This window comes from Mus musculus, chromosome 9 (genome assembly GCF_000001635.26).
Source record: "Mus musculus strain C57BL/6J chromosome 9, GRCm38.p6 C57BL/6J".
Taxonomy (NCBI): domain Eukaryota; kingdom Metazoa; phylum Chordata; class Mammalia; order Rodentia; family Muridae; genus Mus; species Mus musculus.
In genome coordinates this window covers 60,050,132-60,069,682 of record NC_000075.6, presented here as the reverse complement: position 1 = coordinate 60,069,682, position 19,551 = coordinate 60,050,132, and the positions used below count along the sequence as shown (strand labels likewise).

At 44.4% G+C, this 19,551-nt stretch overlaps 1 protein-coding gene across 5 annotated transcripts in view; it reads left to right on the top strand.

The window, feature by feature from the left end:
- Thsd4 (thrombospondin, type I, domain containing 4) overlaps nt 1-19,551 on the top strand; it is a 555,183-nt gene that overhangs the window by 452,431 nt on the left and 83,201 nt on the right. For all 5 annotated transcript variants that reach the window (XM_006510906.4, XM_006510907.3, NM_001040426.3 and 2 more), the window contains one exon: nt 12,628-12,832. In XM_006510906.4, the coding sequence (XP_006510969.1) occupies nt 12,628-12,832 (205 nt within the window). The remainder of the gene's footprint in view (nt 1-12,627; nt 12,833-19,551) is intronic.

The following is a 19,551-nucleotide window of genomic DNA, read 5'->3' as shown; positions in this document are numbered from 1 at the left end:
CCTATAAGGTTGCAGATCCCTTTAGCTCCTTGGGTTCTTTCTCTAGCTCCTCCATTGGGAGCCCTGTGATCCATCCATTAGCTGACTGTGAGCATCCACTTCTGTGTTTGCTAGGCCCCGGCATAGTCTCAGAAGAGATAGCTACATCTGGGTCCTTTCAATAAAATCTTGCTAGGGTATGCAATGGTGTCAGCATTTGGATGCTGATTATGGGGTGGATCCCTATAACATTCTTGAGATTTCTAAAGGATGGTACGTGAGATTTTGAGACCATGTGGGTGCCCCAGTCTAGAACTGTCCCATATATTCCTGCGGCTTTCTGCCATTGGATTTTCCAAGGGACGCTTGAGTCTGTGTTTGCGTCTACAGTTCATCTGAAGGCTGTGGTCCAGCATGCCTGAGTTCCAGGCTCCCTTGGACTGCCTCCCTTGCTGTTCCTAAGTCAGCATGATCTTTGTTTGCTAGCAGAGACTTTCTTATAGCTGCCCTCCACGAAAAACTGCGAATTTCACACTTAAAGGCACATTTTAAAAGACAGAAATAAATGCCAGGGAGATGTCTTCATTGGCCAAGTGCCTGGCATGAGTCCAGACCCTTAGCACCAACAATAAAAACTAGGCATGGTGGTGTCTGGTGGTAACCCCGCACAGGAGAGGCAGAAACAGGAGGATCCCTTAGAGCTTGCTGCCATCCACTCTAGCCAACTGCTGAGCTCCAGGTACACAGAGAGAACCTGTCTCAGCAGACATGGCAAAGGGGCTAGAGTAGGGTTCAGTAGTTGCCCTTCTAGAGGATCTGGGTTCAATTCCCAGCACCCACATGGTGGCTCATAACCATCTGTAACTCCCAATCCAGGATACTGATACTCTCTTCCAGCATCTGTTAGCTACTCACACATGGTGCACAGACAGACAGACAGACATGCAGGCAAAACACCCATCTACAAAAAATAAAAATTAATTAAAAAAAAAAGCAAGACGGAGAAAGATAAGGAAGACATTCAACATCTGAGCTCCACTTGCATACCCTCACATGTGCACATGAACCAGCATGCACAGACACGCACACACACACATATATAAAGCAAAGTTATAAGAAATCTTTCTGAAGGGGAAGATTGCATAATTAAAGCAGAATCTAAAAAAATAGCAGAAGTAATTAAAAAGAAATCTGCAGAAGTCTTGTTCATTATCCCAGAACATTATCAAACCGTAAATGGGCCCCTGTGATTTCAGCTGTACTGTCACTCTGGCCAAACACCCCACCTGAGAACCAGGTGTGAACAGAAGTGGGATTTCAGGGGACTGTATAAGCATACAAGCCCTCCTTCCGGTGCAGAGGTGTGTTTGCCTTGTGTGGGGTAAAGCAGCCGGGCTCCCGATGAACGGAGTCCCGAAAGAACCATGGGGGGCCTCGAAAGCATAGGGCAGACCCATATGCCCTCTCCTTAGCCCCTTTCCCATGCCAGTTCTGAACAAGCTACCTTCACCTGCCTGGTCTGCTAAGCCTCACAGGAGGTCTGTGAATTCTCCTTCAATGCTGTCATTTTACAGGTGGCAATGTCACCCGTGGCTGTGTGATATCATGAGACTGTTCTTAGGCTTGCAGCCAGGGATCTAGAGAAAGACTCCCCAAAGTACAGCCCCACTGAGGAGATTTCTTCAGATTATGGAATTAGAGAGGGGCTAGGACCTAAAGCCCAAACTCTTAAGGCAGGTAGATAGGTACGAAGAAGGAGGACACCATGGTGTCATGAGAAGGAGGCTGTAGGCAGGAAGCCCTCACCCAGCCAACTTGGAGAAGTCCCTTCACTTCCTGGGACTTGGTTTCTTTGTCTGTAGAGAAGGGGGCTGACTCCAGATCTGTCAGTGCTTTTGAGGACCTGGCTTCTCAGGAGGATGAGATTTCAAACATGTCCTCTCTCCACCTTTACCACTATTATAAATATCACAGCCAGAAGGAAGCTTTCCAGAGGCATTTTGTTTTCCATTTGAAGCCAAAGAGTGTTCATGTTGTGTTGTCTTAGTTTTGACTGGATAGAGACTTGGTTGTCATTTAGAGGGCCAGGATGCAACTTGAGTAAAGACGGAAGAGTGTACAGTAAACAGAAAGTGACCTAACAGGTCAAATGATCCCAGACGGCAGCAGGAGAAACCTGTGAGAAATCACAAATCTCCTTACATCCTGCTTATTGACCTGAAAATGCATAGAGCAAGTTGGTCTAGGCCGATGGCAGATGCGACCGGCGGCAGGTGCCAGCTCTGTTCACTAGTGCATGGGCAACCTGGGCAAGTTCCAAAATCTCCTGAGAGCTGGGCCTCACTAGAGTTGGTTGCTGTAGGAATTCAACATCATGAGGGAAACACTCCCTGAAGCCCTTCAGGAACATAGACGCTGTCAGTAGGGAGCAACCGAAATGATTCACCACAGCTTGGATTTGTGGGACGCTTTATGCTTAACAAGCATCTATTGTAATAGTCGTTTGGTTTCTCTTCGTTCTCTCAGAACCTCCACATAGCAAGCAAAATGGTATGAGGAACAAGAGAACAAGAGAGCGTGCCCTTGGAGCCAGTGACCAACTTGCCCAAGACTTTTCACTGAGCATGGGGCACAGCTGAAAAGTCTACTTTTTTGGTCCGGAAAGTTCTGGGTTATTTCATTTGCCCTTTGGCTATTCCCCAGTGACAAGAAACAACCACATGGAAAGTCACGAAGGTGGCCGCAGTTACAAAATGTGGCTTCCAGCATCCAAATGGGATGGAGCCACTTTGGCGATTCAGCCTTCAGTGCATCGGGGAACAATCTGATCTGGGACTTAGAACACTGCCTGCGGCCTGACTCTAGTAAATATGGCCGGGGAACCGAATCTAGTCTAGAAGTCCTATTTAGCTGTCATCTTCTGTTCTTGTGAATAAAGTTTTATTGGGACAGCTTGCCATGATAACAGAGACCATGTGGTCTAGCTCTGTACAAAAGATTTGCTGCCTGTTGAGAAGTAGAGCAACACTTTGCAGACTTCTGTGTACTCAGACTCAAGAATCACCTGTGGGTAAGTTATAGGTTCTGTCCATGCCTAGGGAGGGCCCCAAGACTTCTCCTGAACATAAAAGCCACCGGTGAAACCTAGTCTGTGGTGCTATGGCTGCACATTGATTAACCAGGATCTGAAACAGATGTGATAAGTTATTGTGTATGTATTTTTTGAGACAAGTTCTCTTCTTGTAGCCCAGGCTCTAGCCTAACGCCAGCCATGTAGTTGATAACAACCTTGAACGTCTGATCTTCCTATCTCTGTCGTCTCCCTCAGCAGAAGCCTGCACCACCATGGCCAATTTCTACAGACCTGGAATGGAACCCAGGGCCTGATGCACTAGAGGCAAGCACTCTCTCAACTCAGCTATATCCCAGTTCTTAAAGTAAACTTCTTAGCCTTGAGTTCTTTTAAGAAGATTTTCATTCCAAAGTTAAAATACCAGCATTTTCAGTTGCAGAAGCAGTTTACAGGGATCAAGGCAGAGCGAGAAGATGAACATGAGCGACTTCAGTAATGGATAAATAGATAAAAATGATCTCGGGTCCACACTGGACCTTGGCTGTAAGGTGACTCCATCACATGACTGCCCCATCCCTACCGCCCAGGACTTGGATCTAAAGAGCACTGACATCCTGGCAGGTCTCTGGCTGTGTGTTTCAGGCTTCCTCATGCCCTCATCTGCTGGTGGCCATTCTCAGTCCAATCGTGTTTCCTTCAGCACACCACCTCTGTGCCCTCAGCCTCTGTTCTAAATCTATTCCCAGCATCCAGGCTCCCAGCCATTTCTGTCCATCCTAATGCAGGCTACTGTGTGCTTCTCAGCCTCTAGGTTCCTCCATTTTCTGAGCACAGCCTGTGTCTGCCAGGCATCATTTGTAAAACTTCTCACTCCACCACTCCCAGCCTACCCCAGCCAGTTCACCATTCTATCTAGTCAGCCTGAGATGTGTCCTTCTTTCCTCTTATGTTTCCCAGAGATGATTACTCTAAATATTTGGCTACTACTCCTTATTCCTAAACTAGTCATTTAGGTGAGTGCCTCTCTATAAGGCTTATAGGTTCCATCTTGTGGAGAACAGCGCACATTTGCATACATAGACACATGGGCACACACACACATTTGCAGATAGAATGTGCATCACAGGGGTGGCAGAGGTGCAAATCCGAGTCTCCATCCTTGCCTTCTGGTCTCTGGGTTCACATAAGACTAATAGGTGCCTCTGGTTGTGTTTAGATCCGTGGACCCAAGCTGCCTGTGCTCCAGAGGGCTTAGAGATCTGGCCGGTGTCCAAGTTGCCTCCACTTGATGCAGGACTCTCAGCCCAACAAACTCTTTCCCTCTTAGTTGAAAGTCTGCTTCTGGAACTCAATGCTATAGAGTACAGGTGGTTTCTTTGTTTCTTTATTGTAGAAATTCCCCATTCTGACACCTTGATCACCACATCCACAGCCTCTGATGGGCACATCCCATCCAGTGCAGGACTTTCCTAATGCCAGCCTTGTTCTGAGACCCTGAGAAATTACAACACAATTTTGCTAGATTTGTCTAATATCTTTAAACTGAATTCACTTGTAGGCTTAAAAACTGTAAGTCCAGAGGTTTCTATTCGTCTACTCGATGAATGTATGGACACCTTAGTTTTGTATATCATGCTTGTCATTAATCCATGTCTCCTTCGCCCACCCCATCTCAGTCCCTGGGAACTGAGTGCTTGGCATGTAGCTTGGGATGTCTTGCTTGCCTGACAGGTCTGTAAACACTGCTGTACTTGGTTCCTACCCAACTGTACCCCACAGGAGTGCTAATGTCCTCTTCTGGTTGAGTCCACTAGTGAGGTTTTACTCTCTGATGGAACAGGATGGGCCTTGCAAATGTGACAGCCATAGGCTTGATTAAAAGCAGTTTCCAAATTCAGGCTCTCATGCCTCTGTGCCAAGAACTTTAATTAGCTGAGCCCATCTTCCCAGACCCTTAGATAATAACGTTTTGCATTCTGTATAACAATTACAGCAGATTAGAACAGAGCAAAGAGAACATGAATGATTCAGGATTGGGCAATCGGGGTCAATTGAGAGCAACTCCCTGAGCCTCATCTTGCCTCATATGACCCTGTGCCCACCACCCCTAAAACATTCTCGAGCCACATTGAAGTACATTTTTTTGAGTCTTTACACTTAGACCAATGACTGGCAGCTTTATTTAAGAGCCAGACTATAAGTATGTTAGTCTTTGTGGACCAAACTGTCTGTGTTACTACGCTGCCCTGCTGTTATAACCCGCAAGCAGCCATAAACATTAAGTAAATAAACGGGATGTTTGTGTCCAGGTTGGTCTCTATTTACAAACACAAAGCTTGGGCCTGATTTGGCCTGGAAGCTGTGGTTTGCTAACTCAGGTTAGACTCTAAGCAGGATCTACGTCTCGTTCCTCTTCATGGCTGCTCTGCCCTCACAGCACATTGGCCTCTATTGTGATCAGCTCAGAAAACTTACTGAATGATCTCGAGGGTCAAGGGAACAAGCACAGCTTCGAGAACATTTTAATAATAATAACACAGAGAGAAAGAGCGAGCCCACATTTCCCAGGGAGCCTATGTGCTGCTTAACCATCTCCTTATGTTGATCACTAAGGATGGTCCCGGTGTTTTTATTATTGATAATAACACTGTGCTGGGCTCTGTCATCCCGAAACTGTTGGCCTCTTTTCTTATCATTTCCTTTGCCTACATTCCTAGAAGAATGCAGCACTTGAAGCAGCATAGATTGCTAAATTGCTTTCTCAAGGAGGCAGTGTTCATCTGCATTCCTCACAGTGACACAGAGCTTCATCACATGCAGAAGACTTCTTTCAACAGAATGTCAGCCATAAAAGTGTTGGACTCCATATGTATTTCCACAGATTAGTTCACCATAAATACAAGAAAATTCCTGTTAGCTCCAAATCATTTGAATATTCTCCCACACTGTTGTCATGGCATGCTTCTAAAGGCTCCATGTGTCACCTATGCAGGTCACCTAGCCTGCCTGCCTGCCTGCCTGCCTGTTGAGGTTGCCCTGCTTTGCGTGTTCTGATACACATAGAGAACACCTGCTTCCCATTAGGGAATTGGGAACCACACCCACTATCTGAAGGCCTGGCCCCACCCTCCCTGCCATGATGGACAGAGCCTCCTCCCTGTAAAATTCACCACCAAATATGTCATCCAGATTACTCATTTCCCTCAGGAAATCTCATTTAGGTTAATTTTGGCACATAAATTGAGGGTAATTCTTGAGCAATTTCTCTTTTTGATGGCTTGCAACGTGTAAAATTTTCCTACAATGTGTTGCAAAAGAAACCACTGGAAAACTACTGAGAACATCTGATACTTGTCCCGTCACCTTTGTAACATTGACATGTGCCTCTTTTGAAAGGCAGTACCTGGTGAACGGAGAACACAAACCAGTGGTGGAGGGATGGGAAGCAGATGTTGGCTCTGGTTGTCATCAGTAGATGCTGTTTGAACAGCGAGAATGAAGAAGCCGTGTAAGGAGTTGTCTTGGGGTTCCCATGCCCTCCTTTTGGCTTTTTAGCCTTTTTTTTTTTTTTTTTTTTTTTTTTTTTTTTTTTTTTTTTGTCTGAATGAAGAAGAAAGTGTTTCTAGTAAAGGAGTGTTATAGAAGACGGGATGGGTCCTCTGGTTACATGGTGATGAGATTTACTTAAAATTAGATGCTTTTCAGGCATAATCAAATCTATAGAAATGGTGATAACAAGCCCCAGCATTCTCCGAGAAGCTTCGACGGTACATCAAGGGTTCTAGCTCCGGTTTCCTCGTCTCCTCATTCCAAAAGCCTGAGGAGGTCAATACTACCGCATCTCTAGTCACAGCTCCAAAAGCACCCAGAAGCCAATTCACCTGGCTTGTACAAAGGGCCAGGATTCATAAGCACAGAGCAAGGACAGGACCCAGGGCTCACAGGCGCCCATGCTCACCTCAAGCACATGATGACACTGTGCTGGAGCCTCCAAAAGAGTCTGGGAATAAGCCACCAGTTCTGAGTCGTCTCCATTAGACATGAGTTGGTCAGCATCCTGATTCACATGCAAGAGTTCAAGCCACGGTTCCCTGAAATCGCAGGATAGGATTGTTTCCAGCACCTTGTAGAGAAGTGGCTTGGCTGTCCTCTCACATTAAGTTAAAGACAAAGCCAGGTCTATGCCCCTGGCTTCCTTATTCCCAGTTCAGTATTCTTTCCCTCATTCCAAACTGCTTTTCCTGCTAGATGGTGGTGTCAATTATACTTAACAATTGCATGGCAGTGTTAATCAGGGAAGGTTTCCTAGTTTGATCTTTCTTGCTGTGATTAAACACTCTGATTACAGTTAGGAGGGGAGTGTTTTTATTTTATATTACACTTCCAGGTCTCAGTCCATTGTTGAAGGAAGTCAGGGCCGGAACTCAAGGCAAGAATCTGGTGAAGAAACCACGGAAGACTGTTGTTGCCTGCTGGTGCACTCAACAGTTTTGAGCATTGGCTCAAGCTTAACATTGTTTGTATAGCCCAGGAGAACCTGCTCTAGGAACAGCAATGCTCACAGTGGGCTGGGCCCTCCTCCACCTGCTAATGATCAAGAGAATCTCTCATGGACATGCCCATAGACCATCTGATCTAAGAAAGTCCACAACTGAGGTTCCTTCTCTTGGATGATTCTAGTCTAGGTCAAGTTGACAAGAAGGCTAACCAGGACAGGAAGAATCAGCTGTTCTGAAAAGGAAACATTACACATAGGATAGTATTTCACAGAACCATACCCTCCAAGAAATGTATATAAATAATGGCAAAACTCAAATATAGTCTACTCTTTAGTTAGTGGTATAATGCCCATGCCAGTAGTAGACATGACTTTGACAATGCATAGTGTGATGTCATCATTAGAGGAATCTGGGTAGAAGGTCAACAAAACTCTGTGTACTGTTTTTACAACTTCTTGTGATTCAAAGTATTTCAAAGTAAATAAAAAGTGCTTACAATAAGAATTTAATGTAATAGGAAGACAAGCTAAAATATTTATTCATTTGCTACATGTAGAGTATTATGTTCAAATAGCCAGTGTGGGAGAGATGTGTCATGTGATTGGTCTCTCATAAGACTAGAAAAAAGGCACCTCAGTGTCACCTCTGGGCTGAGCTCTGTCCAGGATTCCTTGGTGGCATCACCTTGAACTTATTCTCTGAACATGGTCACTGCCACTATCCACTCCTTCAGCGAAACTGTCATCTTCTGTGTGACCACTGGTCTTTTGGCCTCTAATCCTTTCTTAAATAGTTTTAAAACGTGATTCTTGATTTTGAACCTTAAAACGAACAGCGCAGCCTTACCGAGATATTTGGCCTCTCTGAACTTTATAGCAATTGCGTGGACTGTGTTTAAAATAAAATGAGGAAAAAAGATTGATGTCAAGAGGAGCCATAATATAGCAAATGCTCGGAGTGTTAGACGCTATGAAGTTGAAAACAAATGGGGAGGGGAGATTAAAGCTTCCTTCCCTTCCTCTTGTCAGCCAGTCATAAGGTCCTGTTCATCTTGCATCTAAAAAGCACTCAGACCCCAGACCCTACTTCAAGCTAGGATATTGAAGTACCCTGTAGTCTTTAAGTAGCCAATTTTCAGTTTCTAAAGAAGATTTGATCCTGTTCTAGGAAAACATAAAATTTTCTGATAATTTCTTTGTGTGCCAAGTTAGCCCTGAAAATTAACCCCTACCCCAGAAGGTAAAACCTCAGTCTTATTCAACTGTCCAATGACTTCCCTGATGTAGTCACCCAATGACATCATCAATAAAAGATACATTTTCATGGTTAGATCTTGTCGAAACCAATACTTCTTATCCTTTGAGTCTGAATGTCATTTTTCTCAGTCAGACAAATTGTCCTTCATTAGGTCACTTCTCTTCAGCATCGCCCTGTCAGGAGACAGGTCAGCTGTCATCTAAATAAATTTTCTGTTGCCTTAGAGCTGGGAATGAAGCTCTTGAATGCATGTTGTCTGCCCAGTCCTTACTTTAGAGCTGTCCTTCCAGCTTCGTGAAGTGAGTGGCATTTTGTGTAACTCTATAGCAAATCCATCTCTCTAAGAGTTGAGAAGCTACTAGAACATCAGAAAGATATTCCAGTGAGATTTTTCCATGCCTTGGGGAAGGGTCCCATACTCTTTTTTTTGACTTCTCTTTTGAGGAGTAAACTGTAGGCATTGAGAGTCCAAGGTGAGATCTGACCAAAAGAAGAAGGGTGAAGAGAGGTAACACTGTTATCTCTTGACATCAAGTGTGTAGCTACAGCCTTCACCAAAGCTTTGAGGCTGCCACTTCCAGTCCATGCTCACTACTTCCTGGTTGGTACTAAGAACAAGCAACAGTCATACACTTCCCAATCATGAACTCCACCATGCCTCCTCCACCACGGAACTGTACTGTTTCAAACCATGAGCCTTCCACCCTTAAGTTGCCTCTGCTAATCGATATACCTCACCATTCTATGCACATGCATTGTTCATTCCTTCTTCTGTGCCTTTGTGTATACATACGTTCTCTCTACTTAAGATGAGTCCAGGGTTAGCCAGAATGGACCAAAGGTCATAGAGAGGGAGAAGATCGTGAGCTATAGCGAGGGCTGATCAATTTTTCTGTCTTAGTTATATGTTAATCTGGTAAGATACTATGAACAAAGCAACTTACAGAGTGAGCATTATGGGTTACAGTTCTGGGAGTGTAAGAGCTCATGATAGCAGAGCCAAAGCTTGGCATCAGGCACAAATGAGAGCTCCCATAGCAAGCTTTCAGTAGGATACAGAGAATCTATTGTTAATGGCACAAGCTTACCCATAGTGACATTCCTCCTTCAACAAGACTATGCCTTCTCATCCCCAAATAGCCAACTGGGTTCCAACTATTCAAATGCCTGAGACTGATGAGGGACATCTCATTCAGATCACCATATTGTCCATAATCATCAACTAAGACTCTTAGCTTTGGTAGAGTCAAATCTATTTCTTTTTAGGTTTGTTTATTTTTATTTTATGTTTGCTTATATATCTTTATGTGAGCCACATGTTTGTGGCGTCCATGGAGACCAGAAGAGGACATCAGATCCCCTGGAACTGAAGTTACAGATAGTTGTGGGTCTCCATATAGGTGATGGGAATCAAGCCCAGGGTGTAACCACATGCTTTGTCACCCAGCCACTTTGTTTCCTGAAATAATGACTCTGAGTCTGAATTATTATGGATAAATGCCTGGGCTAATAGCTTTGGTTTGTTCCCCAACTAGCTCATAACTCAATTATCCTGTATATTCTAGTCTGTGAGTGCCACATGGCTGGTCACCTCTTCTTGGTTCCATGTGTCTGTCTCTATCAGTGGTCCAAGATGAATCCCTCCCCACCCCCACCCCTGTTCCTGTCTCTAACCCAGAGTCCTCTCTCTGCCCCACAATTTCCACCTCCCTATTTCCTGCCTAAACTAATAGACCAACATTATTATTAACAGGGGATGCTTTCATACATTGAACAAGAGCTTCTCTCTACATCTCTTCAAGAGCAGCCAGTGCTCTTAACCAATGGGCCATCTTTCCATCCCCAGGGTTTCTATCATCTAGAACCCCTAATCTGATGGTGGTAGCATTTCTTGTCTCAAGGGAGAATGCAAGACAGAGAGGGTGTGGCTATCGTTTTTGTGACTTTCCTGCTAAAATGTTCGGGGGTGGGGGACCACTTCCCTTTAAAGCGAAAGAAAGACATAGCAAACATGGCATTTTGAAAGGCTAATGGCATATGGGTGAACATGTTGAGGTGATGTCCTGTTATTGTCAGAAATAATGTTTTACAGAGAAGCTATTTGTGGAGAGACCAGTGATTACTGATGGACTAATGTGGGCTCGGGAATATGGAAGCAATAAGGGCGAGTACACGGTGCCTGCAGAAATGTCAGTCAAAGCCGAGGAGCAAAAGTAAACACCTTCTGATCTGACCCTAGCTACAGGATTCGACCCGTAGGACCCACGTGGATAGACCCACGGTTATTTAGGGCAATCAAAAGTGAGCTTTGAATGGTCTGCTGGCCACTCCGCTCCCGCGATGTGATCTCATGGTTGCTATTAGATTCAAAATCCAAACCAAGCTTGTGAGTCAGCGAACATATGTCTCAAGTTTTAGAATACCATTCTGACTTCATCTTCTGTAACCCCAGACCCCGGTGAATAATCCTGTAATCCCAACATTTCATCATCCAAACTACATTCTGCTGGCTTCCATCTGCCCATGGAAATGTGACAGAATTCTCTGCTCAGACATCAAGTTCCAGTTTTGAATTCAGGAAGTGGGATCATGAGCCCTGTGGAGCCAGCTTGGGCAGTGGGAGAAAGATTTCAATCAAGATCATTCTGTTTTGTTCCAAAGCTTTATTTTTAATGCAAAATAAAATTTGTCTAATAGAAACATAGACAGTTGATGGGAAACAAAGAAGAAAAAATTGAATAATGAAATTGGAGGGATGAGATTCAAGTTAGACAAGAGTTTCCACAATTGAGGTTGACCGTATGATGAAGCCTGTTATTGGAAGCCTGCCTGCCGTGCAGCCTGGTGGTGCTTTAGGCATTGCGCTTGAGGAAGGGCCTCCGAGAAACACACAAATGTGCCTGTGCTCGGGTCTCCAGAACAACAGTCACCAGTGGAGACTCGGGACCTGAGCTCTTATTTCCCATGAAACTGGGCCAGGAAACCGCACTTGGGGGGCGGGGGGTGACTTTGTCACATGGTGGTAGGATCTGCAATGTAGAACAGACTCGGAGGCAAACCTTAGTTTTAAGTGAGGTATTTACTGTGGCTCCAAAGAGATTTGGGAAATTCCCAGCATGGGGCATCCATGACCCTCTATAGTCCAGGGTAGGAGCCTGGGATATAAAAACAACTCCACTGTCCCAATTATATAAATATCAAACCCTGCTTCCTTCCTATTCATTTTCTCCTGATCAATTACCTCGACCAAGTGAACTATTGAGTTGATCTGTCTTGTTTACTGTGTGGCCCCCAACCTCCCCCTGGAGGATACATTTTATGAGTAGCTGAGATGCAAAGCTCTTGCCCAGAGTAGGTGCTGTGGACATAACTGTTCAATGAAGGCATGCATGAACTTTTAAGAATGTATATGTATGTGCATATGGGTACATGGGCATACTACTTGCATGTGCATGTGGTGATCAGCGGGTAACGTGAGCTATTTTCTTCTCTTCCTCTCCATGTTAATTACTCTTTGAGTCTCTTACAGAACTGTTTCTCACTGGTTGCCTAGAGACTAGGAGACCTCAGGAGCCTTCCCGTGCTAGGACTCTAGGCATTTACTGCCATGCTTGGATTTTTTTTACATGGGCTCTGGGCTCCAAACTCAAAACCCCATGCTTGTACACCAAGTGTCTCTTTGCCATCCTGAGCCATTTCCTCAGTCCTGGGAGCAAGGGAGGAAGGTTACTTTGAGGCACTAGATCTGCCGACCCTTCTCGCTCCTTCCTTCCGGATGCTCCTGACCCATGCCAGTAAACCTTTTCTATCTTTTTGCAGAGCATTGGCTGTGACGACTTCCTGGGATCTGACAAAGTCTTGGACAAGTGCGGGGTGTGTGGAGGTGATAACACGGGCTGCCAGGTGGTGTCGGGAGTGTTCAAGCACGCCCTCACCAGCCTGGGCTACCACCGGGTTGTAGAGATTCCCCAAGGAGCTACGAAAATTAACATTACAGAGATGCACAAGAGCAACAACTACTTAGGTGAGTTCACTGATCTTCTCCACACAGGCACAAGAGACTGTCGTCAGTGCAGTTAATGAATCTGTTGCAAGATGCTGAGGTGAACACAGTGTGGCCAGGCATTCCAGGACATTCAGGAAGTGCCATTAGGGTCTTCCTGACCTGCCCTCTGGAATGAAGGGGAAGTGTGGAGGGGGGATCCTTGGAAGAACTAAAGGGTTAAGATCTATATATTTAAATCAGGCTCTACTCCTCTCAAGAAGGATGTGGTCATGAATCAGGCAACAGACTCTTCTGAGCTGAGAGGGGCTCTTTATCAAGCAGGGAGGTCTGCTAGTCTTGGGGGTTGGGGACAGGAGCGGCTGATGGTTCCTCCCGGATGGAGGCCCAGAGCAAAAGCAATCCTCACCTTCTCTCTGCTTCATCTGCCTGGAGCAGCAGGCCCTTGTGTGTCTTCTGAACTGCAGCAGAGCCCTCAGCTGTCACCTCAGCACTACCCACTTCCCTGCAGGCCAGAGCCTTCCAGGCCTTTCCTCTGGACATTAGGTCATTTGGATCCCTTCCACTGTGCAGCAGTCACAAAAGTGAGCGTTTACCAGTTTCTCCCGCAGATCAGCATGTGCCAATCCGTTAAGCAGGAGTTAGTTATAGGGGTGCCATTTCTATTTTTTGAGAAAGGTCTTGATCTGTATTCTAGGCTAACCTGAAAATCATAATATAATCCAGTCTGGTTTTCCTCCTACACGCTGGAATCCTAGTCGTAAGCCACCAAGTCTGGCTGAAGGTATCATTTCTTCAAGACATTCCAATGAGCAGAAATAGCAGAAATAGACATTTTGTTTTTCGTTATTTGTTAAACAGGAACTTGTTTAGGACAAATAATGTGCCAGGCAATATATTTATGGCTTTTCCTGTATAAAACCCTGAAGCACTCGAACCAGCCTATAACTTACAAGCTATTCCCAGGCTCATTTTATAAATAAAACAGACATACAGAGATCATAGAACTTGCCAAAGTCACACAGCAAGGAAGCAGCAGAACTGGGAATCAAACCAAGGGGGTGCATAGCTCTAGGCATGGAAGTCTCGTGTGAGATAATACCCATAGGTTTCTTCCACTAGACCGCTGGTCATGTGGCAGTCAGTGTCCACCAGAGGGTTTTGGTTTTCTGAAATACCATTCATTTTGTGATGTGGTGTGTGTGTCTGTGTGTGGTGTGTCTGTGTGTGTGTGTGTGTGTGTGTGTCTGTGTGTGTGTGTGTGGTGTGTCTGTGTGTGTGTGTCTGTGTGTGGTGTGTCTGTGTGTGTGTGTGTGTGTGTGTGTGTGTGTGTGTGTGTAGTCATGATTATACATACCTATGAAGCTAGAGGCCAGCCTCAGGTATCGTTCCTTAGGTGGTAGCCACCTTGCTCTTGAGCTCGGAGTGTAATCGATACTGACTGATTTGTTAGTAAGTCTCAGGGACCTGCCTGTCTCTGTGTCCTCGGCACTGGGGCTACAAGCATGAGCCATTGCACCTGCTTTTGATTTGGGGTTTCTAAGACTCAAACTCAGGTCCTCATGTTTGCAAAGCAGGCACTTTCCTGACTGAGCCATCTCTCCAGCAGTTACTTTGTAACCATCCCTTCCCTGCCCATTCAAACGCAGCCCAAACCAACTTCACTTGGCTTGATTGTCTAGAGGAGGAAGGGTGGCAGATGTGTCTCTGAGACAGACCCAATTAAAGCAGAAAACTGTTACATTTTCTCCGGCACATCTAGGAGCCACCAAAGTGGCAGAAAGCCTAGTTTCCCTGCGAGCAGTTTGTGTTATTTTAAATCTCAAATAATGATCTCTGTGTTTCCGCCTTTCTCTGATGCTTTTACAAGATCACATCTCCACACACATCCTGCCGCTTACAATGGAAAATGTTCCTTGGGGGTTATTTGAAGTGTGATTGTGTTTAAGCACGCTGGCAAACAATGCCAGTTTTTATTAGCTTTATGTTGTTTTTAGTAAATGTTCCCTGGCTATCAGTGGCCCCATTTTGTAATCAGTTTCAGGCTCCTTGAACATACAATGGATATTCTTAGTGAACATTTGCATGGTATCTGAATAGAAACAGCCCAGAGCCTGGCTCATTCCATCTAGAGTATGGGACTTTGTCATAAGACTCAACAGATATACTCAGGAAGGACTCCGGCACTTTCTTATTGGTGATTCACAGGTTTCTTCTTTCTTCCTTTTGTCTCAGAGTTAGTCAGGATATAAAGCTTAAAATGGAATCCAGCTGGGGAGATGGCTTGGTGGATAAAGCAAGTATGGGGCCTTGGAGATCATGCCAAGTAGGCATGTTGTCCCAGCTCCGTAATCCAACCCTGAATCCCAGCACTCATTCAAGAGGCTGAGACATGAGCCCTGGGGCAAGCTGACTAGACTAGCCACTCAGTGAGCTCCAAGTTCCAAGTTCAACAAGAGACCCTGCCTCAGTAAATAAGATGTGAAGACCAACAGAGAGAGATGGCCAATGTCTAACTCTATTGTCTATCTGCACACAACCCATACATGTGAACATGCATACAGATATTTACATATATGTACTCACACATGTATGCACATATATATATATGCCAAAATTACAGAATAAAAAATCTCCACTTCCCATAGGACTAGGAGTCAATGGGAGAACGACTCAGAAAGTCACTGTGCCCAGAAACCAATGTGTTCATGAGAAAGACATCATTCATAACATCCTTATGTGATGCTCTCTGCAAGGAGAGAGAAGCAGAAGCAGGCTTTTAAGGTGGAGACTCCAGGAGTGAGGAGTGCAAGCTTCCAGCCACAGCATTTATGTCACCTGGAATGTTCTCAATTTCCCTTCTCCTTTTAAAACTTGGGACACAGGTCACATACAGTTTGCAGTGCAGTGGGTAGGGTGGTCTTTTTTTTTTTTATACCAGGCTTTCTTTATCTAACTCCTCTCAATTGGTCAATTCCTGCTCTATGGAGCCTCTGTTGAAAGCTGTTTGCATAAGATTGCCTGAGTTCTACAAACAACCGTTAGTACACAGGCTCAGCTTCGGTTTCTAAACTCCAAGGCCAGTATTTCCATTAACAGCCAGTGCTCTTAACCACTGAGCCATCTCTCCAGACCATAGTTAACTTTTTAAAAATTCCATTTAAAAAAAAAATCATTTAGAGTTACTAACTAGAGGTGCAATTTCAAAATTAGGGTATGAGAATTGAACGGCAAAATTTTTGAGATAAATATCATTATAGAACCCACATTGACCTCAGACTTGAAAGCCTTCTGCTTCAGCCTCCAGTAGAGCCTCCTAGCACCCACATGGTGGCTCACAAAGGTCTGTAAATCCAGTCCCAAGAAATTAAATGCCTAAATAGAAGAAGGAGGCATGTTTACTAACAGGCCTTAGCGAATACATTAGTCATATCACTGCATTAAACCTAACTCTGAGTTTTGCCACCAAGGCCTGGCCTGCTGGCCCCTGCCTTTCCATAGCTCGTAGGAAGACTGGTCCCATGGAGCTGTGGGAGCAGGCCACCTCCAGCGAGCAACCATGAGGAAACTGGGATACTTATGGTGCACACATAGCGTGAGAAATGACACACGTTCTTCTCATTTCTGGTTATAAAACTGAGAACACACCAAGAGTGGCACCATGTTTATTAAAATTGTATAGTAGCAATTGTTAGTGTCCTTCAAAGCTTAGCCTGTTAGTCAGAGCTAGGTTTTAATTGGAAAGACATTAGAAACTGCTGTCTGTTGTTAAGCTCTGAATTCTCCTTTTCTGTGTGACTTATTCTCAGACCTGCTATTTGAAGAAGAAACAACGGATCTAATGTTTTTAAAACGGCTGGCCATTTGTATCACTCGCTTCTCCCTTAATAAGATGTTGTAAAATTATTTTAGCTGAAATATCAAAGCTTGGCGCAGTTGAGTCAGTTCAGTTTACTAATGTCATTATGCCACAGTTCAGATATCAGACATGAAAGCACAGCAGGCAGAGACTGATTGTTCAGGACGCGGTCAACCTGCCAACAAGTACAGCCTCCATGGACTGTAGACTTGGAAGGAGTTCTTGAAGATCTATACGATCTTAAAAACAAATACAGTTCCACTGAAACATGTTCTCATGAAAGTTTAAAATAATAATACCTGGGGCTGGAGAGATGCCCCTGTGGTTAAAAGCCACTGCTCTTGCAGAGGACCTGGGTCCAGTTCCCAGCACCCACATGGTAGTAGCACCCACAAGGCAGCGCAAGCTGTCCCTGACTCCAATTCTAGGAGATCTAGCGCCCTCTACTGGCCACTGTGGGTCTAGATGTGCTCAGGGCACTTTTATTCGTGGAGGCAAAGACTCATACATATAAGATAAAGATGAATATGTTTTCTAAATAATAATGGCCAGCACCTAACATCTTAAAAACCATCATGGAACATCTGTAATTTGCAGATTTCATTAGATGAGCAACTTTCCATATGGGAAGGCTTAGGATATTTAAAACAATGTGACATCTTGGACAGCAGAAATGGTTCAGCAATTAAGAGCACATACTGCTCTTATAGAAAACCCAAGTTTAGTTCCCAGCTTCCATGGCTCACAGCGGCCTGTAAATTCAGCTTCAGGAAACCTGTACCTACACACATGTATGTACCCCCCACATATTCATAATTAAAAATAGTTTGAAAGTCAATCTTTACAAAAAAGAAAAAACATGATGTCATATGCATAAATGACAATTAATCCCAAAGATTTTCCTTTTTGTGGATGTTAGAAAAACTGTGGCGTCATACAGGACATAGAACACAAGAAGGACAGGACCCCCTCATGGTCAGTCTTACATTGAACCAATAGCCTTGAAGTATACGGACACCGTGCTTGTAACTTAACAGCTCCAATACTGTGTGCCTTTATTTGCATTTTCTAACCACCAGATTCTTTAAAAATTATTTTTCATATTCTTATAAATTTGCCATTTTTTTAAATTGCTGGATTTTAATTTTGACAGGTTTAAAATTGAGGCTCTCATGCTGTTTTCTTGTTTTGTTTTGTTTTGTTTTATTTTTTTTTTTTTTTTTTTTTCATTTTTTTTTATTAGGTATTTAGCTCATTTCCATTTCCAATGCTATACCAAAAGTCCCCCTTACCCACCCACCCCCACTCCCCTACCCACCCACTCCCCCCCTTTGGCCCTGGCGTTCCCCTGTACCGGGGCACACAAAGTCTGCGTGTCCAATGGGCCTCTCTTTCCAGTGATGGCCGACTAGGCCATCTTTTGATACATATGCAGCTAGAGTCAAGAGCTCAGGGGTACTGGTTAGTTCATAATGTTGTTCCACCTATAGGGTTGAAGATCCCTTTAGCTCCTTGGGTACTTTCTCTAGCTCCTCCATTGGGAGCCCTGTGATCCATCCATTAGCTGACTGTGAGCATCCACTTCTGTGTTTGCTAGGCCCCGGCATAGTCTCACAAGAGACAGCTACATCTGGGTCCTTTCAGTAAAATCTTGCTAGTGTATGCAATGGTGTCAGCATTTGGAAGCTGATTATGGGGTGGATCCCTGGATATGGCAGTCTCTACATGGTCCATCCTTTCATCTCAGCTCCATACTTTGTTTCTGTAACTCCTTCCATGGGTGTTTTGTTCCCACTTCTAAGGAGGGGCATAGTGTCCACACTTCAGTCTTCATTTTTCTTGAGTTTCATGTGTTTAGGAAATTGTATCTTATATCGTGGGTATCCTAGGTTTTGGGCTAGTATCCACTTATCAGTGAGTACATATTGTGTGAGTTCCTTTGTGATTGTGTTACCTCACTCAGGATGATGCTCTCCAGGTCCATCCATTTGGCTAGGAATTTCATAAATTCATTCTTTTTAATAGCTGAGTAGTACTCCATTGTGTAGATGTACCACATTTTCTGTATCCATTCCTCTGTTGAGGGGCATCTGGGTTCTTTCCAGTTTCTGGCTATTATAAATAAGGCTGCTATGAACATAGTGGAGCATGTGTCCTTCTTACCAGTTGGGGCTTCTTCTGGATATATGCCCAGGAGAGGTATTGCTGGATCCTCCGGTAGTACTATGTCCAATTTTCTGAGGAACCGCCAGACTGATTTCCAGAGTGGTTGTACAAGCCTGCAATCCCACCAACAATGGAGGAGTGTTCCTCTTTCTCCACATCCTCGCCAGCATCTGCTGTCACCTGAATTTTTGATCTTAGCCATTCTCACTGGTGTGAGGTGGAATCTCAGGGTTGTTTTGATTTGCATTTCCCTGATGATTAAGGATGTTGAACATTTTTTCAGGTGCTTCTCTGCCATTCGATATTCCTCAGGTGAGAATTCTTTGTTCAGTTCTGAGCCCCATTTTTTAAGGGGGTTATTTGATTTTCTGAGGTCCACCTTCTTGAGTTCTTTATATATGTTGGATATTAGTCCCCTATCTGATTTAGGATAGGTAAAGATCCTTTCCCAGTCTGTTGGTGGTCTTTTTGTCTTATAGACAGTGTCTTTTGCCTTGCAGAAACTTTGGAGTTTCATTAGGTCCCATTTGTCAATTCTCGATCTTACAGCACAAGCCATTGCTGTTCTGTTCAGGAATTTTTCCCCTGTGCCCATATCTTCAAGGCTTTTCCCCACTTTCTCCTCTATAAGTTTCAGTGTCTCTGGTTTTATGTGAAGTTCCTTGATCCACTTAGATTTGACCTTAGTACAAGGAGATAAGTATGGATCGATTCG